This window comes from Varanus komodoensis, unplaced genomic scaffold (genome assembly GCF_004798865.1).
Source record: "Varanus komodoensis strain SLA01 unplaced genomic scaffold, ASM479886v1 scaffold9, whole genome shotgun sequence".
NCBI lineage: Eukaryota > Metazoa > Chordata > Lepidosauria > Squamata > Varanidae > Varanus > Varanus komodoensis.
In genome coordinates, this window is record NW_025336598.1 from 20,692,550 (window position 1) to 20,720,310 (window position 27,761).

Sequence of the window (27,761 nt, forward strand, 5' to 3'; positions counted from 1 at the left end):
TTCCATTGTATACCTTTGTGCATTGCGGAAGAACTGTGCAGGTCTCCACAAGCACATTCTGCTGAACATGCTCATAGAGTTCCTTGAGCAGAAGTGCTGATAAGGCAGGGTTCACGCTCATGAGATCTGCACAGGCCTCTGTGTGGAAGTTCAGAGACTTAAGCGCATGGCCCATGTCTCCTTGCATGGCTCAGCCCTTCACGTAAGCAGGTGAACACCCAAGTAAAGTCAATGAGATGTTCATATGTGAAACTAGTTCTCACATTTGTGCCTATTTCTCCTAAGGAGCTTGTGAGAAGGTAAACCTGTATTTGGCTTTGTATCCTTTAAGATCTCAGGTGGAAGCTCACATAAGAGAAAATGCAAAAGGTGGGAAGTAGAAAGGAAGCAAATAAATCTTTTACATAAATGAGACTAATGCTGAAGGTAAAAGGGTCCCAGCCAGGCATGTTCCCCTGACAAACCAATTTTGAAGGGGTAGTGATTTTGCTTGTTCTTGTGTGGAAGAGTCCTCCATCCCCCATCTAGAGTCTAAAGTGCTACTGCCCAATACAGGTTTATGTCCTGACATTCGGTTTGTGTGGACTAGGCATTAAATACTATGGACTTTCATCAGTAGGCCTTGGATGAAACAGGGCTCAGAACATGCTTTGGATACTTAAGTCACATTAAAACAGTACACTGAACACACAGTCTCTGGCATCTGCCTCAGACACGTCTGTGTGGATTTCCACCACTCGCTCCTCAGTCTCCAGTCCCATCATGGACACCCCTACTGAAAAGATCATCTTGTGAGCTGTGCTGGTCAATCCCTTCATAGTACGAGTTCCCGTTATGAAGGAACGTCCCCACCGCACGCCCTTGCCGAGCATGTCCCACGGCATCGCTGAACACCTTGTTGATCTGTTCTTCAGAAGGCATCCACCAATCTGGGTTGGACGTGCAGTGCATCCTAATGAATTCTGAGAGGAAAATGTGACGTTAGGCCATCTGCCTCACTGGCATGCAATGTCATTAGTTCTTGCTAGCTGGGCTGGTACCTTTAGCTACACAGCCGAGATAGTGCCCCATTTCCAGGGATGCATCCTTGGAGACCTCCTTGGATGTTGAACCTCATCTAGCCTGACAGCTGAATTCCTTTTCAGAGAATCTTGGGGGCTGCATTCCACTTGTGGGAGGAGCCAAAGATAAAAGGGGCAGGGACAGAAAACCCACTGTTTCAGTTGAAGGCTCCTCTCACAGTAACTGAACTATAGCAGAGAAACTTCAACCCTTTCGAATGGGAGTAAAATGGTGCACAAGTCAGGAAACCACCAAATCGTTGTTGGATAGAGAAAAGGACTTTGGAAGTGGGCATGTCCATCTGGGAAAATGAGCAGGCAAGATCTGGCCCCTGTTCTGAGCTTTTGCATCCCTGTCATAGGTAATGGAATGGCAGTCAGATGAAAAGCTGCTAGAATACATTTGCTTTACCCATGCAATAAACAGCTATGGAACATCATCACTTAGGAAGTTACCCTCCCTCCAGCTTCTATTATGGGAATGCAATATATTATGAAAATTAAAATAATTTGTAGAAGGATGGTTGCACCACAAGTTTTTCCTCTTTGGTTAGTAATCAGGTTATGAGAAAAGAGTGATGGGATGCAGGGAGAGCCAGCATACGGGCAGGTGTACATGGAGGAAGAAGAGTGTGAAAATGTACGCACTGGAGATACACTGCTGTTCTCTGACTGGGACTTTGCTTATCTACATTGATAACTAACTAAATAAAATTCTGCACCAAAAAGTGGCCAGTTTAGTTTGCAAAATTAATGCAGGTAGAAGAACCTGGGATAGCTTCCTGTTTCTGTGACTGCTTTTGCATACTTCGTTCCCTGTTTCATGCTGTTGTGCACACTTTTTGTTGATTCCGCTGGGCACTGCAAGAGCGCCATGGAGCTGTGTAGGGCGTGAAAGGCTTCTCTCAGGCCTGAAACTGGCTTTGGAGGATCAGCAGGCACAGCCCAGCTGTTTCCAAGCACAGTTTTGCAATCACAAAGGGCTAGGCACTTCCTTTTGCTTTTCTAAAAGTCAGAGTCTGCTTCTATTCCCTATATTCTGTGCTTTTCTCCTGTTCCTGTGGAATTGCAGCGTATGGCGATCTCTGTACCCTTGCCAGCAGACGTGCCAATGGGACTGAAGAACCCACTTGTGTCTTTTCAGTTTCATCAGCCTAATGAGGATGCTTCCAAGCATAATTTTCTTTTAATGGAAACGTCTTAGAATTCTAAAGAAACTGAAGAACTCAAGAAGTGGGATGATTTCACGATCTCGCCACACTGCAGTAAGTGCTTCTCTACAAGAAGCTTTTAATCTGGTGCTTCACCCAGGATGTGAGAGGAAGAGGTCCTTCTACAAGGGGGATTTCTCATCAGAGCTTTTCCTCTCTGCCTTTTTAGATGTTTCTGTACCTTTCATTACATGCAACAGAGGGGGATGTTGCTGTCACATTGAGTTTAGACTTCAGAGTAGGCTTTTGTGACATGTGATGGTGCCAGCCATCAAATTACTGCATTTTCCTTGTTCCAAAGCCCACACCTTACTGCAAAAATAGTGGGAACATACAGGAGAGGGCCTGGGAAGATGAGGCCAGCATGTAAAGGACCTGTAAACTTTCAAGAGGGAGGAGCTATGAGTGCACAGTGTATGCCCCATGTGGAAATGCCCTAACTAGGCCCAGTCTGCCAGTGAAAAGGTCTTGCTTAAAAGCTCATCCACACCTTCAAGATTCCAATGGCATCATAAAATCCTCTAGGGGTTTGTGCATTAGGTACCTAAGGAATTTTCCAGGAACAAAAGTCATTTGATGCCTAAAGGACCATCTTGATGCCTGGGTTCAGACAACAGGATAACCCATGTTCAAGGGTTGAGTGTGGACTGTTGCTGAACTGTGGTTTATCATGTTGTCTGAACCCAGGGGTGCCAATGTGGTAAGCAATCCACAGTTCACAACCCAGAAATGAACCACAGGTTTTTTTCATGGTTTGTTTGTGGTTACCAAGCCATGGCTGTCCAAAAACCCATAGTCAGACAGCCACCCATATTCCTTGCATGTAGGTTATCATGGGTTTTGAGGCAACCTTTCAAATTTATCCAGAGACCCTGTTCATCCAGTGAGCCTTTTATCTAGATATCCAGCAAGGTACATATGGTTTTCTATTGCCAGGCATCTCAGCCTATTGGCAGCTTGCTATTTTGAGGGGATGATAGATTGAGGCCCCCTATCCACCCCAAAGAAAAAGCTGCAATGTGAACAAAAATGCACCGTGTAATGAGAAAGGGACACACTGAATGCACATCACATTATGGATACTGGTCATCATCCAGTCTGCACATCTTTTTCCAATCAAGGGAGGGATTGGCCTTGACCAAAACCTGATACTGCGCCTTATGTGGCAGAGACAGGGGTAGGTACATGAGAGAATGAGAGAGGGACTAAGTTTGATATTGTGCATCAGTTTCAACAGAACTTAAAATCTGAAATTAAAAGGCATTTAACTGAACTTGAATTCAAATCTTGGACCCTTTAGTTTCAAATGAACTTTGGACGGTTTGCATCCAACAGGGGGACTGAAAGCTCGGTACTATACAGATAGATTTCTCTAAGCACCAGGAAACATGCTGGTGCTTCCTTTCTTGATAATTTTCAGGGTTTTTTAGTGTAGCAGGACATCGGTCTGTATGGTTTGTGCCTCCCCAAGCTGAATGCAGCCAGTGGGGGCAGAGGCTGGACAGCCTCCCCTACTCCCGCCCCCTGTATTTAAAATCTCAAGCATAGGATTTATCAAGGCCAAATTAGGCCACATTTGGTTGGGCCTAAATACAAGTTATTTTAAGCCTTCAGAAGTCACACAAATGGTAACCAACCCATGCCACATTTTTAACAAGCTCAACAACAAAGCAGTGTTCACTGTGTCGAATACCCTCAGAAAACAAAACGAGGATAGGAACAAAACCAATGACCTATTCAATGTTGATGAGACTTGAATGCACAGTTTACACTCAGAAGGTTTAACACCTGCGTGTTATATTTGATTTGGCCACTAAATAAGCCCAGTTGCCAGGGGCCTCTGAATGGTGACTTTTTAATAATTGCCTCAACCCAGCAAGGCATATGGCTGCAAGCTAACCTTCCATGGGTACATGCAAATATGCACCTGCCTCGCAGCTGGGCCCCACTGAGCTAATCAGATGCAAGTGTTGGCACATCCCATTTGAGAGCCCGGATTTTTGTGGATCCTGGGCAGGATGCCCTGCTGCCCCACCCCAGGCCTGGGTTCCCCCCTGGCTGCACCGCCAGAGCTGCCCACCTTGGCCTCCCTCTCACACGTAAGCAGGCCTACACAAGCTGTGCCGTGTGTTGCTCCAGCTCACTGCAGCCACTGCTTTTGCGTAGTGTGAGAGAGAGGATGGGAAGGGTGAGCAAAGCATCTGCCCCCGCAGACTCAACTGTGCTGGAAATGCTCCAGGATGCTCAGGGCTGACCTGGGCCTGCCACAGGGATGAGCTGTGGTTCTGCCTGCAGGCCCCTTGAGCTGGAATGGGGCCAGTCTCTGCTTTATTCTCTTTTCCCCCTGCCTCTGCATTTCTCCTTTCCCTGAGCAGTATACAGGTCAGGCAGCATATTTAATTTTCATCTGAAAATATTTGCTATTTTATATAACTTTAGCATGCCACCTCTTGCAACTTCTAGAAAATACAGGCAAAGCAAAATGGAATAGTCACACTGCAAGGTTAGAAAGGCACCCCTCGCATTTAGAAGGTACAAAAGAAGTGTTCCAATCCAGCATGGGATGAACGTGGCTAATGCCGATATGCCAACCTGTCTTGGTGTTATGCTGTTTATTTGTGCCCCACTAGTCTCAGATCCAGATGTGACTGACTAGTTGTGTGCTACTGGAACTGGATTGGGCCTGTACAATTCAATATGTTTTGCTTATTATTTCTTTCAATAAATTACCAATAATTTCCTTATGAAAGATAGGTTTCAGAAAAAATTTTGAACCTTATTTCCTTTAAACAAAGCATCTCATTTAAGCTATTTCACACTTTTGAAATCTAGATGGCTATTTCCAACTGCCTAGATGAAACCTGTGAAGGGGAGAGAAGAAGGCTGGGGTACCATCAGGACATGGTTCAAGCAGTCAGGCCCAGCTCTGTCCCTTCACTGCCCCAACCTTTCCTCTCCCCTGGAGCCAATCTGCCACCTCAGTGAGGAGGTCGGGGCAATTTTTCCCAGGGTGGAAGCTCATCCACTGGAGTCACAGGTTCTCAGAGCTGACTTGAATAATCCTATGCCATCCTCAATGATGTCAGGAAGTCAGACACTCTAACCTACGGTTCCATGCCTATTCTCATTGACCCATGAATAAATTCCATTGGACTCAATGGAGTTTACTTCTGAGAAGAAGTGCACCAGCTTGCTCTTCGCGCATGCGTGCGTGTGTTTTAATCAATGTGGCTTGGGTGTAAGAGCACTCCATGGAGGCTATTTTAATCAGAAATTCTGCTATGATGAATGAAAAAATAACATGTCAAACATGGCCCTCTCATTTAACAATGAAACACTTACATTTATTACATTGTAAATTATGAAGGAAGTGCTAACTATGGATAGCAACTATGTCGAGGTTTTGATGATAAACATGCTTGCTTAAAAGGCAATTATCTCTGTAGCAAGCAAACTTTTCCTCTTTCAGACATTTTATTCCACCAACTTGTCCCGTGAAGAGTGCCTCAGCTGGCTGCGAAAGATTGTGGGGAAGCTCTATGGCAAATGCTCTGGTGAGGGCCAGCAACAGTGGTGTAGGCTTCATAGAGCCCACCTCCAAGAGCTGGGAAGTGCAGGGGAGGATGGGTCATGGTGCCAGGCAAAGCCGCTTCCAGAGCCATTTCCCCACTATTGCTAATTTTCTCACCGAGAAGCCTCAACGCTCCTGAGAGTACAGTTTGTCAATTCATTAAAAGGCAGGTAATTTAATTTGCAGCTCCTTCATCTGTCTAAGCCCCAAGGCCTCTCATGTTTGCAAGCATCCCCCTTTCCCTCTCGCTTACAGGGAGCTAGCTGCTTTTGCATTAAGCCAGAGCCGATGTGGTGAAATGAGATTGCATATGGTGGACACCGAGTGAAAAGATGCAGTACCTCTGAGACATGTTACTTTTACTGGATCCAGAGGACGTCTTTCAGGACCAGTGTCTCCTGACTGCACTGACCTTTTCCTTTTTCCAAGGCCGCACGAGTACTTAAGCTCATCGGTTGTGAAGACGAATCGAATGAGGTAGCGAAGGAGCCGCCGCCCATCTTTCTTTGAGGAGTTTACAGCCTCGTCCCACTGTTTGCTAGTGATGTACACGGGGTAGTTGTTCAGCAACTGCTTGCTCCCCTGGAGAAAGAAGCAGAGCGGTTTCTCGGAAGGCTAATTAAATGGACAGAGTCAAATAAGAACTGGGCAGCTGTGAAATGCTGACAATGAGAACACATTGCCGGGAACAAGGGATTGCTCATCCCGACAATGCGCATTAAGAAGGAAAAAATAAAAAAAGAACGGAAAATTGCATTTGCATTTTTTATAACAAGAACCAGTGAGGTATAATGAACACCTTGAGAGAGCAAAAAGCTATTTATAACGTGCTTTCACAGGTAGGTTAAAAAGTGTCAAGATCCAGTGATTGGGAAAGCTATTTAAATATAATCTTCTCTCTTAATCTATTAAAATGTGTAAAAATGTTTTTTGAAGAGCATGATCAAACAGGCCTTTTCATGGCAGCTGACAGAAAGCTACTTCAGAAGTTATTTTTTGAATAAATCTATTTACATAATTAATATATTACCTTTTGTTTAACATTCTTAGAACCTGACAGCAGTTATGTCGCGGGAAAAACTTTAAAGCACATAAGCAAAGTTAAAACTATAAGATGAAAAGCAGCATGACTATTAATGAGCTCTGCCAGAATGCAAACGACAGCTTTGTGCAAACCCTGCCATGTCTGTCAGAGACAACCCTTCCCATGGACTCTCCTGGTTGGAATTACCTTCATTACTCTGCTCTAAATGGGTAAAAAGGGAGCCTAGACTCAGATATTCACTGTGACGTTCATCTTGCATGTCAGTGACTGCAGGCCAAACTGACCGAACGTCTTTAGCGGAACCAGCTACACCAACCAGACTGGAACTGGGCTACCCTTCCAAAAACTGCCATCCAATCACCCACCCACACAAAACATCAATTTGCAGCAAAGAGGATTTCAAGGGGAAAGAGGAGCTGGGGAAAGAGTAAATGGGGTGCTGGTGGTAGGGAAATGATGCTTTTGGCCATTCTGCAGTCCAGATCAAGAGACCGAGTGAGGAGGTTTTCTAATGAATGACAGCAGGGTAATTCTACCCACAATTAACAATGCTTTCAGGGTACTCATTCAGAAAAAAATCTCCCTATGACTCCCTGGTGAACTCTGGAGAAGGCTGGCTGAAGAACTCTGGGAGTTGTAAGATTCTTTTCCCCATCAAAACATGCATGGGATTGCACACTTCACATAATATATTATGTTCGTCTTGTTTTTCCTTGCCACTTCCTTTCCTCTTTTTTAATGGCTACTTGCTTAGATTAACAGCTTCTCAGTGGCAGGGAGCTGTATGGTTTTACTCTGTAAAACCCATGTATAGTGATGGTGCCTGAGAAATTAATAATACAGTCATACAAAAACAGGGATCGCAAAACATTCTGGAGCGTAGGCCATTCATATATAGGTTGTCACACAGCTGGATCTCTCATACAGGAGTAAGAAGTCTCTCTAGTGTTGTGATGCACTGCAACTGCAATCAGACAATTGTTCACTCCCACTACAGGGGGCACAGCAGCGAGGCTCAACTGTTTTAGGGCATGTGCCCTAAAATATGTGCATGTGGTTAAGACCATGGCCCAGAATTCTCAGCTGCAAAGGTGACATCTATGGTGGGTGCTCATGAATTCTCCCACAAACAAATTAAAATTGAGAGTTCCATGAAGAATGAAACACAGGAAAGTCCCTTGTTTAAGAAATTTATATTATACAGATTGTTCATCATGTCTGGCCTTGAATTACAAACAAACTCGGCTTGTTTCACAAGCTTAATGAGGAAATTCCAAAGAAACTCAGATGCTCAGGGATTCAAGGTCACGCTTTGCAGTGAATTGTGCTGTTGTGTAGAAACTGCTCCCTTTTTTCTCTCTCTCTCAGCTCTGGCCTAATTATTGGTGAGAGGCAGTGGACAGTAGAAGCTGAAATCAGTCTTCCTAAATTTAAGTCTCCAGTAAGAGTGTGTTGTGTGTTTGTGTGCACACCAGAAGAGCTGGAAGGGTGTGGTCTGAGGAGTAAGAGGACCAAATCACATCAGTGTGTCTTGGGTGTTAGCTGTACACAACCTTTCACACCTGCTTAACCCATATATTTGCAAAGATGAAACCATCCCCAGTGTTCTGTTCTGAGCAAAACATCTGATCAGATGTGTGTTTGCCCGGAAGCAACTTCCATCAAGTTAAATGGGACACACTCTCTTAGATAAGCAAATTGTGGCTTTATATCATTAAGGCTCTCTGGCCTGTTTCACTGCTTGGAAAAGGGAGTGGGAGTGTAAAATGTCAATGGGTGCTTAATATCTCCCCAAAATGAGCAACCAATTCTTTGCCCTCGAGGTCAGCACAAGATTAGCTTCTCTGCCAGTGAACATGTAAGCTTCTAAATGCAATGTAAAATGCATAACCAAAATGCTTTGGAGGGAGGCTTTGGAGGGAAAAATGTTTCATTTTTCCTATCAGAAAATATTAAAACTGACCTAATTTACAAATGGCACCACTCAAATCACTCCCTGACCCTCGGCATTAACATGCCCTTACCTCAATTATAATTGAATGCATACACAGGGATGGTCTGGATGGACTGACATGGATCTCTGTAAGTGACATGCAATAACCCTTTGCAGAAATATGCTTTATTTGGCACAAACGCTAGGAATGTAGCAAATATTAGAAGAAAAAACATTTTAATCTCTTTACTGGAAAATGCTACCTACAGAGGCAGGCAAAGGCTTGCAAAGCAGAATTAAAAACCTTCTAACAGAACATGAGCGGTGCCTGACATGGAGAGATGTGAAGTAATGTTCAGATGTGCTTCTGTTTTCCTGTGACACAACAGCTTTATTGACACTATAAATGTATAAACTCCTATTAGGATAATGCCTTTATTAAGCCAACTCAAAGGTCAACAAAAATGTGCAAGCTTTTGCCATCTCTAGAGCACTTCATAAGCAAAGACTTAAAACAAAGTGCATGGACTGGGAGGCAAAAGGGAAAAAACATGAAGCTGACTTGATGCAGAGGTCACAGAATCTGCAACCAAGCATTTTTCCCACTCCTCTCCACCTGACCCCACCAACATTTTGTAACTTCTTGACTAATGACAATATTTGCAGATCTCAAAAGCTTCCTCAGTTCTGAGGAACTTTTATTTTTAATGGCCAACATTAGCTTTTCGTGCAAACCTATAGTGATTTTGCATTACTTTAATTGCCATGCCTTCCTCTTAATAATTATGGGAGTGATCACTGAGAGAGAGATATGCTGAGAATATATTTTATTACAGATCCCTGAATGCTCCTCTTCCCTGATGAATTACATGCATTAGGGAAGAGAGAAACGCTGTTAAGCTGGTTTAAATCTGTAGCACGGGTCTGCCTTCAGAAATGTATGGGCCACAATTCACTGCAGCTATGGAAGGAATCTAGTCTAGGCTTTTAGGCAGACCTAAATGCTTACAGCTTACTATGAATTGAATTCGGCATATGACAGAAGCACACAATCAGTTGACCTGAACTGGAAGCAAGTGTGAATTATGTCTGAGACTGAAATAGCAACATGAATCATTCATCCACACATGGACCAGGTGTGTCAGCTCTACACTTTGGGCAAGTTGTTGCCCCCAAGGCATTTTGAAGGGCCTACAATCCCCTCTGGTGGCAAGGCCTGATGGGAACTGCAGGTCAAACATTGCTCACAGATTTAAAGCATTAAAGATTCACTGATACAAGTAAACCTTACTCACAGGTTGCATAGAACCTCTTTACTTTTTGACAAAGCCTAATTGTCAAGCCATTTTCCAATGAAGTGCCCAACGTAAATTAAACAATCTATGCCTGGTGGGAGAGAGGACAGGTATGCTGGAAAATCTGGGCTGGGAATGAATGGACTTCTGTGTCTTATAAATACAATAATATGTTACATCTGAGTAATAAGAGTTTTGTTACAAAATACTACTTTTAAACAAGTAGTAGATATGATAATGCATGTTATGACTACCCATGGGTTATTTTAACCATGGATAACTGTGGATGAAATGGAGTGAGTGGGCACCCATCAGCCCCCTGCTACTGAGCTAAACAACCTAGAACTGTTCCATTTGGACATCGCACTTTGTCCCTTTCCTGGTTTGTTGACTGTGATGTCCAAACCGGGAATTCTGGGTTGTTGGTGAGAACGCAAACCAGAGTTTTAACCAGTGCTTTGTTCTTGAGTTGCAACTTTGGCATGTCTCTTCCCAACAATACAGAATACCTCATTCTAACATCACAATCAATAACCCAGGAAGTTGTTGAGTTCAGCAGAAGCTGTTTGTATATGCACAAATGTGAGTGCGTCAGCACACCGAGTCCCACTTGTTCTTGACTACTCGTGGGTAACCCATCATGCTAACAGGATGATAAAGCTGGATTTGATTTACTATAATCATACCAGGTCCACTGAAATAACTAGGATTTATATCCAACTAACTAACTAAAATCAAGTTCCCTTGACTTTAATAGGGCCAAACAATGGATATTTACGTTGGGATCCAACCCGTGTTCATTGTGGACTGACTTATTCCCCCTGCCCAGATGTGCTTGCTGGGGTGTCCTGTCTAAAAGTGTCTCTTCACGTCACCGTACTCTACCTCAGCCGGCTGCTCCACTGGCTGCGGAATCATTAGCTGGTTATGGTGCTGAAGTACAGTCTTCAAGTAATCTAGAACCGTCTGGCAGGGCACTGTGGAAAAGATCACACACATGACTGTGAAGACACGGCTTGTAATTAAAAGTTAATCGCATCAGCAAAACAAACATTGTTCCAGAAAGGGGAGAAAGGTTCCTCAAAGGCCGGTTGCATATCTTTGGGGGTTTGCCGCTTTGTAATATGCAAAGAAGTCCTCTGATGGACAATCTTAATGCCCCCCTGGGATTGTTGCAAGGATAAGAGTGCTTCCTGTGGAGGATGAGTGGGATACAATTATAGCCAAGGCATAAATACATCACCAGGGATGGGAAATGAGAACACAGACCCGCTTTTGAAAAGAGAGAGGTTGTGTTGCTGGTAGGAGGAGACTTGAATCAAGCCCAAGAGAAACCTGGCCGATACATGATAATGCTGTGCATGATTGGCTGGCTCTTGTGTCAATCACTAAGTCACCACCCTAACTGAATAGGACCCAACGAGGCTTCCCTGATGCAGGTTGGATGCCATTTCAACACCAGACAAACCTCTTGCTATTTGCCTGGAGATTTCAGTGTGTAACATAAAATGGTCTCCATGATGGTTTGAACCATTCTTCTGACTTTATGCCATTGTTCAGGTGCTGTTCAGCAAACAGTAAAGACCTTTCTGTTTGAAGTCTCCTTCATAAGGTGGCATTTAATTATGGGGTTTGTAATTGCATTTTCAGTTCAAAGCAACATTGAACAAAGTGCTCCGTATAATTGCAAGTACGGCTGTTAAATTTTGCATCTGACCATACTCTTATTGGTATTCTACTGTATGAGAGTGCAGGCTTGGAGAAACACAGTCAGGGTGCAATCCTAGGCAAGCTTTGCCAGAATGAAGTCATACAACTCTCAACATCCTTCCAGCCACTGACAGAGGTGGAGTGCTGGGAATCATAGGCCTTTTTCTTGGCTAAACATGCATGGAACTGCAACCTAAATGAATAAAAAACTGCTTCTTTTTTATTTTTTTAAAAAATCTTAGTCTTGTCTTATAGTTACTGGTTTACTTTTTCTTTTCTGTTTTCTTTTAAATATTCTTTGTTAAAAAAGATTTTTCTAAAATACTGAACTTTACATACAGGTGGTATAAGGCACTTGCAAGAAAACAGCCCACCTAAAGCGCCTGGCAGTGGGGAGAGAGATGACGAGGAAGGGCATGGATTCTGGTGGCTGCAGGTATACAGATATATCCACTGAGAAGCACAAGCAGGAGATGCGCAGCTCATCACCCAAGAGGAAGGTGTGCCCCAGTCTCACTCTCTGATATGTCCGGGCTCAGCTTGAGTTTAGGTCAGGTATCACACCTAACCAAGATCTGGTAGTGGGGAGGGCCTGCAGAGGTTCATGGCCACCTGCCTCATTCTCTCCCTCACCTCACACCCTCAGGTCCCCCCTCCCCCTTCCTAGCTCTCTGTGGCAAGTTATCCAAATGATGCTTAGTACTAGCCTTCAAACCCTGGTTTGCAATTTCATTTCAATGGAGTGTGACTTGTAGGCAATCTCCTAAGCACACATTGGCCAAGACAGATGCCACGGCAAGCTACGGGCTGTGAAAACCAAGATGTGGAGGAGGGTACACAAATGCAAGGCAGAAGGGGGCTTGTGTATTCCCATTCACCAAAGCATGGCATGGTGTCATGCCAGAAGTGATTCTGTGTGCCACACAGGCCTATATGAGGAAGGCATTATTCTAACAACCACCATTAACAAAATACTGGATTGCACAAAGCCTCTATATAACCCAGTGCACTGTCTCCAGTGGTGATCAGCCAGACACTTCTGGCAGGCTTAGAAGCCGTCCAAAGATGCATAGTGATTGGACAAGTTAGAAATATCCCAAATAAATAAATAAAATAAGCTGAGCAAGATGGAAATTTCCAGTTCCTGCTCCTTGCCCTCTGCTTCCAGTATGCAAGGAAATACTGTTTCCGAATGTGGATAGCCATGTCCTCCATGAATTTGTCTAACCCTTTTAAAAAGCCATCCACAAGTTAGTTACACACAGGGAGATGTAGTAAGGAAAATGCCACTGCCACCACACCCAAAACAGATGAGAAAGGAATGCAAAGTTGGCCAGAGAATAATGAACAGAGGGGAACAGTCATTCCTGTTTTCAACAGGAACACCTAGATACCAAAGCAAACACAGAAGGAACAGGAAGTCCAGACCTCTGCCCCCAAACCCCAAACAAACCAGAACTCAAGTAACAGGACAAGGCAAACTTTGGGGCATGAAAAGATGGGAAGAAAAAGTGAGAGGTGAGTAGGGCGGTGAAGCATAACACTGGGAGGCAGATGCTTGGATAATGCTGGAGGAATGGGAGAGAAGGTGGCTACCAAATACTACAATGTATATTGGCTCTGAAAAGCTGAGCTCAAGGGACAGAAGCTACCTGAATGTGCTATTTAAATGGTATGGATTATTATGGCACAGGCATTTTCTGAGTTGGATTCTGGACCATAAACCTGGAGGCTATCCTTCCCTGTGTACTGGGCTACAACAACCATTATCCTGAAAGGCCAGAGTGGATGGGGATGATGGGAGCCATGGTGTGTGTGTGAGAGAGGGAAGGGGTTGCCAGTTAGTGCAAGGCTGCTGATGTGGTAATAAAACTGTTGCTTTTAAAGTCTTGCTTTTGCTGCAACAGGTTAATGTGGCCAAGGCTCTGAAAATTGTCAATAAGAAGTCATCCCAGAAAGTAGATTATATAGAGGAAATGTTCTGCAGTATATTTATAGCTGCCTCCTTTTAATTTGTTTATATTTTGGTAAGCTGGGTGCCTGATCTGTGCTGAGAATATGGAATAAGATCTATAGTTACAAGTCCATGTGGCTGCAGCTGGCTGAATGAAATCTGAAAGCTGCATAGCTGCCTTGGAAGCACAGAAAGAAATCCTGGAAACTGTGATTAGGGCAGGTGCTGGGAAAGGTCTGTCCAAAACTCTCCTCAAAGAACAGTTCCTCTCTGGTGAGAAGCAATGACCGCAAAACCAGTGAATCGTACAGTTCTATCCGTAGCTACTAAGAGGGAGGCTCAGAAAGCATTTGCTCTCTGTAATTGTAACCTAAGTCTTCTGGGCCAATATGCTCTTAGAAACAATGGTTTGGACACTTTATCCAACAGTGATGCTAGTTGCTGGGCCTTATACTTTGCCTGGTTTTGTGAGATTACCTGGGATGCTCTCCAGCTTCCTTCGGAGTTCTTCATTTTCCTGTTGTAATGAAATGACCTCTTGCTCTAGCTCTTGGCATCGAGGACAGTAACCTTCCTCTTCCTCCTCTTCCTCCTCTGGAAGGGTAGAAGATGATGGGTGACCATGGGACTCGGAGGTTGCTGGGGAGGTCCACCCACCTAAAGTGTGCACTGGAGAGGTTGAGAGTGGATCTACGTCTGCCAGGTGGCCAAAATCGCTCATGGAGGAAGTGTTCTGAGAAGGAAAGCTTCCAGAAAGCAAATAGTTTTGCAGAGAATCAGTAAATACCCTCAGAAAAGCAGAGGTTTGCTGCTTCTTGTGCATGTACTGCAACTCTAGGTCTAGGTTGTCGGACGTCTGACTATGGACCATTTTCCCAAGCTGGCACTGTTCTGGTCTCTCGTTAAAGCTCATGCCCTCCTGCTTCACGCAGGAAGCCAAGGTGTGAGAGCGACTGTTCTCCAGAAGTTTTCCACCACAGTTTAAAAGACTAAGCACCCGGCTGCACTGCTGGGCAAAGGCGTCCAGAATCACACGGCTCTCTGAAACAGAAGAAAAGATGAATCGCAGAAACCCGAGGCAGAGCCACACGCCTGGCACAAATGCTGGCTGGCAGACAGATGTGAGGCAGTGGGCAGATCTACTTAACTATCATTAACATTTCTGTAAATACTTCCTCATTGAAACAAAAAACAAAAAGCCACTGGGCTATTCAGCCATTTAAGACAAGCAAATCTGAAAACAGTAACCATTAGAACATGTATGCCCATTTAGGCAAGAAAGGGTCTTACAATCAGTTGTAGGAACTTCTCCTGTCTAAACATGTTTATGATTGAGCCTTAAGGCTTTAAAGCATGAAAAGCAAACTGTGCAACTCAGGAGGCAAGATATGAATAGAAACATCTTCAAATCCTGCCTAAAAGCCAAGAGATAGGCACCAATGGTAGTTTTGAGGAAACGTATTTACTGTGACACAGAAGAAAACCTTTTTGCATGTGCCTGACAAATGAACCTTTTCTGCAGTTTTCAATAACGGAACAGGTTGATAATTCAACAAGTGATTCTTTAGAAAGCCAGGTCCTAAGCTGTTCAGGTATTTCAAGGTTAAAATCTACACCTTCAATTTGCAATATGATCCCAATAGTATACACTGGTCAAAAGGTGTGTTCCCACATGTTGCAGCAAAGGCAGCTTCATTAACAATCTAATTATATTAGTGAGAAATGACCCCTATCCAAACACATGGGCTTGTTCCTTTAAGTATTCTCTCCAATACTATCAGCAATTGACAATTCGTGTCCTTCTAGAAGTTCTGGTCTAAAACTCCCACCATCCCTCACCATTGGCTATGCTGACTAGGGCTGATGGGAGTGGATGCCCAATAGTATCTGGAGGGACACCGGTTCCCCAGCCCCACTCTAACCAGACAATGATTTGGATCTAGACTGTTGGCTCCAACAGCCATGCTGGCTTGGAATGATGGGAACTGCATTCTGGGTTCAGGAGAAAGCAATTGTAGGCACTCCCAAAGCTTGAGCACAAGGCCTTAAGATTATGGGGGAGGAAAGTGCCCCCTTCTCAATCAAAAAGGCACTCCTGCTCCAAAAAACTCAGTCTGCTTTTGTTTCATATCTCCCTTCCCAGTAAAAGTGCCAGTTAAGTGCCTATCTCTTTGTGCAGGCTTTGGGAGAATGGAGAAGTGCTCTGCTCGTTTTTGGTTTCTGACTGAAGGATTAAGTTGTTGGTTTTATAGTATTTTATAGGTGTGATTTTTAGCATTATGATTTTAATGGTGTTTATGAGGTGTACTGTGTTCTATAAAGGTCGTTAGCCACTCTGGGCCCTTTGAGAGGAAGAGTAGGCTATAAATCAAAATAAAGGCATGCATAAATAATAATCAATGTAATTACAGTACTTATGGCTGATGCTTGCACTTTTCTGGAGGAACTAGACTTTGAAGTGGGGAAGCAGTAGTTGCAAACAGGCCATTTATACTGGCATTTTGCAGCAAAATTTTTCAAATGTAGGAGAAACAAGATCCGGGCTACATGTGCGTGGCATCTTGTTTGTCATCTTCCTGAAATTCTTTTACATCTAACTGCAGGCTACCTTTCCAGTAAAACGAAGCCAGCCACATCCTTGGGCCAGGCAACATTACACTCAAATTTGGCCCAGGGTTCAATGGAGAAAGGCACCACAGCACCACGGAGCTCCTGGGGAATGCCGGGCATGGCTCTGAAAGAATCCAACGTCTAGCTGAATCTTAATGTCTCTAGACAGAGATCGGAAAAGGGTAGAACAATATGTGTCCTGACTATATGATTTAGAAAAGGGAAAGCTGCCAATCCATGGGGCTTAATTTTGTATGGGCTAACAGATCTCTTCATGGACACTTGCCAACTTTGGGCCTACAGTGCTGATAAGACTACAGCGGTGTACGACTCTTTATGCTTCAATACCATGTGGGGCCCGATGACTCTTAAGAGCCAAGACTACAAGTAAGGCTGCAGCTGACCTGGAAGCCTCAGCTATAGTGTGGCTCCAAAATGGATTCACTTCTTTAAAAAATATGTGATATAATTTTCACATTGCACACTCCTAGATTGTGCATTGCACTTCAACATAGTGCAAAGGAGTTTGGAGTGCATTTCTCAGTTGCTGCTTGACCAGCAACAACCTCGGCTCTTGTATGCTGATGTAGGTAATGGCCACCAAATAGGAGACATTTTAAAAACCCAAATCCTGACCACAAGCCACGGAACTATAGGCTTTTGTGGGGTGGGGGGCTGGGGGGGGGAGGGCATGCATTAGCATGCGCATGCACACAAAATGAGAGCAACTGTTAACATTCTGATTAGATGATAAAAGGATCATGAAAATTTAAATAGCAGTGGAAGCCTCAATACAAGGTTGGCTTCCCTCATTATTCACTCATTCCATTTCTCTTTTGAAAAATATCAAAGGAAGATATTGATTGGAACTTTGTAATGCAGATACACAGCAGTTTTTCATTCGTTTTAATCCTATAATCAGATTCTAGACTTGAAGCATTACTGTGTGCATTCTAATCATAATGGTCCCAAATTTTCAGAAGTTCTTCTCCCTTTTGTAGCTTTTCATTGCCTCTCCCAAGCACAAAGGAAGCAAGAGATGAATGAATGCTTGAAATGTTATATATAATCTGTTGAGTATTATGGCTTTCCTTGGAAGAGAGGAATGATCCATTTACTGACAAAACAGAAATATAAATGTCAATAACTTGCTACATTTTAAAATTGGGCAGCAACCAATCAGAATAGAGCAACAACTTTGTAAGAGAAGTCGTTGCCACATTTATTCCTTTCTTCTTCTTTAATTTATTTAGGGCACAAGCCAATCGACTGCATGTTCACTGCTCAGATGTCCCCAAATTCAGAATCCTCTACCCTGCTGGACTCAAGCTGGCAGGGCAAAAGCAGTGGTGGAGGTGATCCTCCATCTTGGCTGCGCCTTGCTAGGCAGGCTTTTAGCTTGCCTAGCTAAGTTGCTTTGGAGGGCAAGGGAAAGACTGGACAGGGTCCAGGATAAATTGTATCTTGGCCTCTCTGATCATCTCCCATCCCGGCCCATTGAACAGCTTCTTTCCTCCATCTCCTCCAAGGCTGCTTTCCCAGCCTTGATGAGGCAGCAAGTGTGGTTGTCTCTGTGAGGGGCAGAGGTTAGGGGTCAGATCTCCAACTCCCTTCCAAGGCTGGAGCGCCATCTCCCACCTGAACCATCCTATGCTCCGTGTGACAACTGTCTAGGAAACACAGGACCTTTCTTAATAAATTTCTTTGCAGCCTTCCAGACCACAAGTCTTTCACATATTTGATGGTGACGAGGAGATGTCTAGAAGGATCGGATTGTTGCTAGATAAATGTGTCCCACAGAACAAGGTCGGACAATTGAAAATCTATCTCCAACTAATATCTTAAGCAGTTGCAATCCTTTAAACACACATGAATTTGTAGCAGTGCATTTTGTGATGATAGAGACGGTGTCACAATTTACTAAAAAACAGCAAAAAATTAAAATATAAGCAGTTTGGTAAGTTTTCACTCATTAGCCAGAATCTGGAAACATGCTTCCTTTGCACTGAGCAGAATGCCTGTACACATTTCCTTTCATCTTAAAGTAAAGGGACTAGAGGCTTGCTCAAACAACAAATGAAAATGTACCTAAGCAAAGGGCCCTAAAATTTCTCTGTGTAGGCCTGCCCTCTTGGGCCCTGCGGCTGTGTCTCTGCCTCTAGGATCCAGTGCTCATGGCAAGGATGTTGAGTCATGTTCAAGTTCATCTTCTTTGAAGCTCATCCAAAACTGTGCACATCCAAGCAAAATGAAAACTTGTGGTGTGGAACCTCCTTGTTCAAGTGAAGGAACAGTTCCAGCTTGTACAATGAAAGGAACAAAGTGGATCTAAAACAGGTTTGGGTAGTCTTAGTTTTGAACGATATTTTGAGTGTTTAAGTTCTCCATATCTTCAGCACAACTGAATGTTGGCTAAATGTTCCTAATCTTCCAGTGCTATCAACAGTTGCATGGGCGCATAGTTCATAAACAGAATCAGAATGCATGGACTAGCTGACTACATTGCTCCAGTTCAAAGATGTTATCCGGACAAGCTGAGCTATAAAAGGGGACCACCAAGTTCTCTACTGGATGGCCCGAATGAAGAAGAGGTCATAATGAGCCCTTCATCTTACTGAAAAGGTACTCTGCAACACAGAGCTGGCACCACATGTAAAGGCACAGCACAAAGCACAGTCCTTCCTGGACTGTACTACTTCAAACTGCAACAAACAAAAGATCTCACATGTGGCAGGTTAGCAGATTGGGTAAATTAGGATAAAGCCCCCTCACCCAACTCATTAGCTCTCTACATGCAGGGAAATTGTGTCATTTGTCTTTTTTTTGTTTTAAAACACAAGAAGTCTTTCAAACAGGTGGTGTCCACTCGTGTAGTGGTACATAGTGATCTGAAGTGGTACAAGTCAAACGCTCACAAAATAGTCCCTTACCCTGGTCATAACATGGAGAATTCAAGGTGGGCTTTCTGGTGGAGACAAAGCACAGCAGCAAGGCATGCGTCTTCTTTGCGCTCTTCAGGGGCAATATGCAAATGGAAAATTTGGAGGTCCCTCAGAGAAACAAACATTGCGTGTGCTCCAGGTAAGGAGAAAGCTCACACAATGAGCACCTTCTGCCCTGCTTGAAGTTCACCTGTGCCTCCTTCCAAAAGGTCAGGTTGCTTGCAGATTTAATGCCCAGCTAACGTGCTATTGGAAAAGGTGCAGGTGCAGATGAAGTCACGTCACTTAATGTTGCAATGCTCATCCCTGTTTTCCATGGCAATAATAATATATTGTGTGCCTTGTAAAATTTGCTGCTGAGATGGGTTTAAGATATTATTATTATTATTATTGATGTATAAAGCTCTAAACAACTTAGAACCAGGTTATCTGAAAAATAATCTCCCAATAAGGTGGTCTAATGGGTCCATATAGGGGGAGAGAGGCCTTCTTTGTGGCCCTCTGGAATAATCTCCCCTTTGTAATACATCAAGTCCCAATGGTCATGTGCTTTTGCTGCTGATTAAAAATGTCTCATGGCTTTTCTCAACCATTAATTTATTCAAATACTGCTGTGCTTTTATAATGACATATTGTTTTATCATTTGTTATAAACCACTTTGGGATTTTAAAATGGGAAGCAGTGTATACATATTCTAAAATAACTAAATTGCACTTGAATCTATGCAATAACGTGGATTTGGTCTCAGATGCCGGTACATCTTTGCTGAATGGATAAGCCGCAAGATGTGAAACAATGCTGTACCCAGAGCAGTCTAATCTGGATCAGACCAGTGGCATGGGAAGGGGGTCTTGGCCTTTTTACTGCCACAAAGAATGCAGGTCACAACAAGAGGTGGAAAGTTTGCAATTAAGCCATAAATTCATGAGGTTACATGGCAAGCCACTCACCTGCAGCTTTTCACACTCCCTTTCCAATCTACCATGTGAAGACAAATTAGTGATCTTCTTACAGCAGGGATGCAGAACCCAGGCTCTGGGGCCAAATGCGGCCCTCTGAAGGTTCTAACGTGGCCCCTCAGGGTTTCCCAGATGGCCTCACCCCTTTCTCTCCAGCTACCAAACTTTGGAGGTTTCCCAGTTTTTGTACAGTTCCCCTGCCCCTGGCTGGGGTTTTAGAGGGGTTGCAAGCCAAAACATCAAGAAGGGCAGCAGATGGCTTCCCCTGATCTTAACTGTGCAATTACCTTTCTCTTGACTCCAGTGATGCTCAAGAATCAGCTCTGTGATTTGGTCTTATAATACTAGATCTCCTGCACCAAGAACCTATGAAAACTTTACTGCAACATGGAGCTGCCTAGTGGTGTCAGCAGACAGGATAGGAGCATCCTGCAGACAGGACAGAAGAGTCATCCTTTTCCCTCGCTGACCACGTGGAAGAGAGGGTTTCTTCTGAACCGAGCATTAGTCCTTCGCCTTGCTTTTGCCATGCATTTCTGCTCAGTTCCAAAAGCAAGGTCCTCCTAGCCTGTGGGCCTTAAAAACAACCTGCACTTGTCCCTGCTAGTCAATTTTCTGATGCCAGCAGCATGTTTATGTGATTAGGTTGCTACCTGCCTGAAATGACAAAGATATTTGCATTCTTGGTGAGCCATGTTTTTCATTCACCTTGTTCATCATTCTCATTTCATGTGAAGAATAACCCTGTGATGCAAAAACATTTGTGTCCTCACCTACCCGCAAGTGCAAAATATGTTTCAGTAAGCAACAACACTGCCAGCACTGAGCTGGCATGCTGCTGTTTTGCTATTTCTTTCCACAACACCTCTGCATAACTCTTACCCTCCTGCACCTTTCATTCTCTTAGACCAATCAAGCAATAATACTCTGCATCCAATCATATTTACCAGACAGTTAAATGTCTTCTGAAGGGCATCCTACTTCTGTCTTTGCAGTACTGTTATTCTGATAATGAAACAAGATCATCATCTCTCTCTCTCTCCCTTCCACCCAGCCAAGCTGAATGCGCATAAGGACATCAAAGTAAAATACAAAGTAAAATACAGATAATTACAAGTTTGGAAAGTCTGTTTGTGTAACTGATAAGGCATTGCACAGAAGACGGCAGAGAATCCAAGAACATCCAGGGTGGGGCAGGGGAAAGAAGAATCAAAATGTGGATAATTTATATCACAATGTCATTTATATTACGTAAATAAAAATAATGTTATCGAATCTGCAGACATTAATGAAAACACTTGGTTAATAAGGGAATAAGGGTTAATAAGGATACAAATATATAGGGTGGGCTTCTTTTCAGTGGTGCCTAGAATACCCATTAGCCCCATTCAGGGATGGCAGAAGTGTGGTGAAAGACATCTGAAAGGTACCAAGCTGGAAAAAGCTGATGTTGGATATTGAAACTTCCTTGGGCGTGTGTACAGATGCCCAGGTTCTATACCTTTTGGCCTTCTGCAACAGGGAACTGTAGTTTGGTGAAAGCCCTAAGAATATGCTGGCCCCTTCAAACTAGGTTTCTGTGGAGAGACAATGACTAACACTCCAGTTTGCGTGGTACATATACCCTGAGAAAACAGTTAGGGAAATCACAAAAAGACTGGTTCAGAAAAGGCCCGGGAGTGTGGTCTTTTACATGTGGCAGAAAACCCTGGACTTTCCTGCAGCCTCCTACGATATGCAAAACGCCACAAGCAATCTGGGGCATTCCTCTGCACGCAAGCATGCAAGCTCACATGAGGTTTCAGATGGGAAAGACACTCCTGTGACCCTCCTTCACACGCCCCAGGGGGAGAGCAGGAGTCACATGTCTTCGTGGGGCCACTCCACACCCCCAGGGGCATGCGCTGGCCGGTCACATAGGTCTTTCCAACCTGGTGGTCACCCTCCTTCCCAGCCCAGTGTGATCAGGTGGCAAGAAGCCCTCTGCTCCAGCAGCCCCAACAACACAGTTGCTTCCTCCGAGCAAACTCTCTCATGGCACACAATCAAACTGCAGGGAAGCAGCTCTGTGGCTGGGTGCAAATGCAGCGGCTCTCCCCTTGGTACTTTTAGCCCACACATTAAGCAAGGCATCTGACATAACTAATGGTTCTGATGGAAACAGACATTTTTAAAATCATCATATTTGCTTAAAGAGGGGGCAGGGGAAGCCATCACAGCTATATAACCTGGCTTCCATTCTCCTTCCCCATTGTCCCCAGCAAATAAATAAATAAATAAGGAAGGGATGTGTCAAAATAAACAAATGAGTAGAAATGGCCAGTGTGCTCAGTACCAGATGGTTGCCTCCCAGTATTCAGCCTGATCAGTCAAACCCTGACTATTTTCTTGGACCCACAGTCTATAAAACAGAGATGCTGTTATTTGTGATGGGCAAACAAAAGCAATCATGCCTGCCAAGCCCTGTACTATAACAGGCAGCCTTTCAGCTCTGCTAGACAGAAAGTAATTAGAATGCTTTTAATGTCCAAAAGAATGATGCTGATAGGCTGCCACAGATGTGTAGATTTATGAATATTTATATGGTGGTTTATAGCTGACACTTTTATCAGTTGAAGAAGATAAAATATCTGCCTGACTCAAAAGCCTGACAGTCAGGTTAATAAAATCTCATTAAAGAGAATGACCTATGCAATTATATAGGATTTATTGTAATTCATTTTTGATTGTAGTCTGCTTAAAGATGCAATTTCCCATTTCCTGGTGCCAAATTTAGGCTGCATATCAAGAACTACGTGAGCTCCAACACCAAGCCATCAGTAGAAGAGAGAAAGGAGAGAGAGAGAGAGAGGGATGCATTTAACATTTTAGTAGGTTATACCTTCAGAGAAAGAAATATTTTGATCTTGTTTTCATTTCAGTTAACCTCCCCAAGGCTCAAGATTTTTTAAAAATCAAATTCTCTGGGCCCATTCTTGGGATTATTTTTAGTCTGCTTTCTGCTAATAGTCCATATATAAGGTCTTCCTATTTTACAGAAGCAAGTGAACAGAGGTGCTTATTTTGGCCTTGCCTTTTCTCAGCTTACTGGAGAAGCAGCACTTGGTTCTCTTCTGAAAGAGCGATTGCAGATTAGAACAGTGAAGCAAAACATCTTGATTGCAAGGCAACTATGAGAAAATGGGTCCATTTGCAACAAAAGGGTTTAGATAGGGCATGGAAAACTTTGTCGTCTTTTCCATCCATCCCACATGGGCAGGAGTTTCACAGTATAAGATCAACAGTACCCCTTCAGGTAGAAATCATATGGGCCTGACAGAAGCTAAAAAGTTCTGCATACAAAGCTGCCCTAGGTGGAGTTGGACCTTCTATAGGTGGGTCTTCTATAGGTAGCCAACATGATCCACTTCGCTACTCCAGTTACTAGCCTGCCTCTGAGGTCTTTCTTAGCCCTTGAGATTTAACTCAAGATTCCATGGACTGGACCTGATTCTCTTCCATGTGCAAAAACATAACTTACCATGATAAAACTGTGAACTTTCTGGTCTACAGTGAAAAATCAGTGTAAGTAGCTTGGTGAAAGCATGGGGGCTTGTAACCAAGCGTACTGCAGATAACCACTTCTTCTGTAAGTATTAAGTCCTAAATCCATTTGCAAGGGAGCAGAAATAGGGCCAGACCAGGGATGTATCAGAGCGACAGTGAATCTCAGGGCTAAAAGAGATCCAGAAATGGTAAAGACAGTTAAATACAAGGAGTGGGTTTGCTTGCCACAAGAAGCCACAGTTTTTTCTTGCACAAGATGGGTCTGTTGTGTTGTCTGAACCCTGTCATGGTATTACAGCATGGTATACTTGGGTTTTAGAAACCACAATAAGAAACAATGGTCTATTCTATGGTTTCCACACTTCACCAGGATTACTGCAGTTGTCTAAAGCCAGTGGTTTTCATGGTCCTGGTATGCAGCTGCCAGAGTCCCCTGGAAAGAGCCATTCAGTGTGGGACTGAATTTCAGGCACAGTGGCTGGTGGGCTAATGAGCCGACAGCAGGAGAACTGAGGAAGGAGGGTAGAAACCACACTAACACAGAAATGTGGCAGGCACAGTCAGTGCATAGTGGAAGCTACTCAGGGTTGACTTTCATGATTTGTGAATCTGGCCAGGATGGAAGTCCTACCCAGAATGGACACACTGAAATGGTAAGGACTTGTCAGGACTTAAGATGCAGATATTTTCACAGCTCTGCTTTAAAGAGGGCTTATTTTGACTTTCGGCCAATGGACACATTGGGAGTCCCTGAGGCAAGACAAGCTTGGTATTCTTTAGGTCTTCTTGTATAACCCTCTATGGCAGCTTTGCTCCAACTGGACAAGGCCGAGGGAGGCTGAAATTGGGAGAAGCTTCCTGGAGCAAAGGGACAATCTGAGGGACAGCATCTGTAGACACCTCCGACACAACTTTGCTCCAAAGAACAGGTAACACATGGAACATCCGGTTAAACGGCAGGTGCTTTTCCCCTTCCCACCTCCATTCCTAGCTAGATGTCTGAGATGTCCCATTCTAGTCCTTTTCTAATGCTGAGGCGATCAAATGACAAATTCTGACATGGAGCTTTGTGAGGGTCTTGTATGCTTTGCTGCCCAAAAAAGAGCTGACAGTGGGAGGAAGGAGCTTGGAGGTAAAGATTTGAAGGGGGCAGTCTGAATTCAGTCTGACAATTGTACCAGGCTATTTTCCAGCCCCCTTTTCCACGAAAAGCAAGAGCAACCCCCTCCTGGTCGGCAAGGAGGATTTGTAGGAGGACCTCACTGAAGATGGTGGCAAGGCTGGGCTTTGTTCCTAGTCTTCAGATCTGACCAGCATGAAGTCCTGCTCCACAACCCCTTCTTGTCTCTGAGCAGACAAATGGGGAAGGGAGAAATAAGAAACTAGGGCTTCAGCTGTGGAGCTCCAAAGCATGCCTTGTTCTCCACATGTAGAATCTTCAGCTCCCCACAGAGTCTGTTGTACTATGTTGTCCCCAGAAGGTGTTCCCACCCGGCTCCATTTTTTTCACTGCTCAAGGCTCAAGGCAAGCCTGGAAAGCACCTCCTGTGAATCTTCCGTGGGGATGTGTGTGGAATAGTTATGGCTTGGCAGCCAGGGTAAGATACTCTGTGCATGGGCAGAGATTGCTCTTCTTGCAGCTCACAATCCTGAAACACTGGAAATGGGATCTGAGGCCGTGCAGAATTATGGAAGGTGATGGGAGGTGAGGAGGACCATTCCCCCAATCTTTCGAGAACTTTAGTTTTCAGCTGGTATCATAGCAGCTGAAAATGTACCCCCACTCACATATACCCCCCACTCAGAGATTCTGAAACTTTTGCACAGCCCCTGCTGCAGGTATCGCTCCTGCTCAAATGTTACTTTACCCTTAGGCCATTTCCAAGGGACACTCAATATTTCGTTCAGGAGTGGTTCATTTCCAAATGTCGAAATGCCCTTTTCAGTGAGGGAGGCTACGGTACTTCATAAGCAGTGCCAGCCCTAAACATTTTGCTGCCTGGAGCAAGGGACAAGATCCTCCCCGTTCCGCAAAGGGGGGCAGCAGACTAGCCCGGGACGCACTGGCAGGCTAATGTGGCCATTCTGTGGCCAGCACCGGGCCTCTGCTCTTTGCCCAGTCCCCAGCACCTGCTGCCCGAAGCCTTATCGTCACTACTACTGTTGTTACTATTTATTATTGTTCATCACATTTCTATACCGTCCGGCAGCCAAAGCTGCTCACAGTAATAGCTATCCCCTGCCTTTCCCAAGCACATAATTGTTGCTTGGGGTGCAAGCAAGAAGGCCCTGCTTTCTCCTCAGCCCTGTATTAACACGTTCTCTCAGCCTCCACACCCCAATCCTCAAAGAACCGTATGACCAAATCTAAAACTAACCTGCCTTGCAGCAGTGCTGTCAAAAGAATGCCTATAAACACTTCAAATGCTCCACATGCACCTTGCAATATCTGAAAGCGGTTAACGATGGCTTGTGCACTCTGCACATGCTCAGAGACACTCTTGTTACTTTACATCTTCCAGGAAAAGAAAAGCTGGCATACAAAATACATAGCGTCGGGGGGGGGGGTGAGTACCTAGAAGCTGCACTGTATAAAAATGCGGCCGGCAAACCCTCCCGAAAGTTCATACCTGCGCTCAGTTCCAGGCTGCCGGTGCTACTACCGCTTCCCTCGCTGCTGCTGCTACTTGCTGCCCCCTGGTGGCTGTGGCCGTACCTGGCCGAGAAGGAGGAAGAGGAGGAAGAAGCGGCCGGAGCCGCCTGATGTCCCAGCTGCGGAGCTGGAGTCCGGGGGGGATGGCCCTGCGAGGAGGCTCTACCGCCGGGGTAGGAGCCGTGCGTTTGGTAAGGCGGCTGTTGGTGCTCGCCGGCGGACGACGAGGAGGAGGCGGCCGGCAGCGGCTGGAAGTGGTGGTGGGGGTGCTGCTGCTGGTGGTGCCCGACGCCCGCCCTGACCTGCGGGATCTCCACCATGGTGGGTCGCTCGTAACGCTTGCTCAGCGCCGGTCTCCTGCTGCTGGGAAAGGTCTTGAGGACGCTGTACGGGCTGCGCTGCTGCTTGTAGATCTTGGCCACGCTGGGGCCCTCCTCCGCCGCCGGCTGCATCGCTTCCTCCATCAGCATCGCGCTCGCTCTCGCCCCGCCGGTGCGCGCTCGGCTCGCAGAGCACCGTCTCCCGCCGCCGCCGCCGCCTGGGCTTGATGGTGGCACCGCGCTCCTGAGCCCCGTCGCGCGGCGCTGGGGGAGATGCGGGCGGGGGGAGTTGTAGGCGTGTGATTGACAGGCAGCTTCGCCAATGCCTGGAGGGAGAAGGGAGGTGAAGCGCGAGCGAGGGAGCCCCCAGCTGCCACCCCAGCCGCTAATGGGAACGGCCCGGGGTGGGGAGGCGGGATCGCCCGGAGAAGGGCGACGCGGATTGCGCCAGAAGCGCTGCTGAGTGCGCCTCCCCGGCAGGTGCCTGAAGCGGGAGCGCCCGAGGGGGTGGGTGGGAGGAGACCGGGGGCGCCACAAAAGTATGTGGGGCTGGCCGAGCCAGGTCCGGCTTCTCCGTGGGTAGGCGGCTTGCTAGTTTCTGCGCGCTTATTTTGGAGGAAGCCCCATAGAACTCGCTGTGCGTCTGCCCACGGCCGTGCCCACTTTTGCGATAGAGACCTTGAACCGAGAGAACTGAAGCGCATCGCGTGGGGGCAGCCCCGCCGTTGGGTCCTTGGCACTTTTACTCAGAAGCAAAGCCAGTGGGGTGTCATCCTCCTCCCAACTTTGTTAAACCTGCGCAGGACTGCATCCGGGGGTCAAAAAGACGTTACTTTAAATGAGTGTCTAGTAGCTGTGTATTTTCATGTTTATTCTAAAGTAGGCGTAGCCCATCTGGATCAGGCGCCCTAAAACGCGGGCGCGGGGAAGAAATGGGTTATTAGAATCCG

The 27,761-nt window shown here is 45.2% G+C and overlaps 1 protein-coding gene across 1 annotated transcript; it reads right to left on the bottom strand.

The window, feature by feature from the left end:
• Window positions 1-744: 744 nt before the first annotated feature.
• On the bottom strand, window positions 745-26,961 carry BEND4 (BEN domain containing 4). Its single transcript, XM_044418385.1, has 5 exons — window positions 26,469-26,961; window positions 14,258-14,821; window positions 11,002-11,093; window positions 6,185-6,425; window positions 745-962 (listed from the first exon to the last, which is right to left on the bottom strand). Exons 1-5 carry the CDS (start codon window positions 26,959-26,961, stop codon window positions 745-747), a joined length of 1,608 nt encoding a protein of 535 aa, XP_044274320.1.
• Between the last annotated feature and the right edge of the window lie 800 nt (window positions 26,962-27,761).

Excerpts from the sequence above, each read along its gene's own strand:
- BEND4 (XM_044418385.1), bottom strand. The coding sequence starts at position 26,961 with ATGCTGATGGAGGAAGCGATGCAGCCGGCGGCGGAGGAGGGCCCCAGC. Across the intron at positions 6,426-11,001 it reads CAGTGGAGCAGCCGGCTGAG|GGGAGCAAGCAGTTGCTGAA; the intron begins GTAGAGTACGGT and ends TTCTTTCTCCAG. Across the intron at positions 963-6,184 it reads AAAAGTAACATGTCTCAGAG|AATTCATTAGGATGCACTGC; the intron begins GTACTGCATCTT and ends TTTTCCTCTCAG.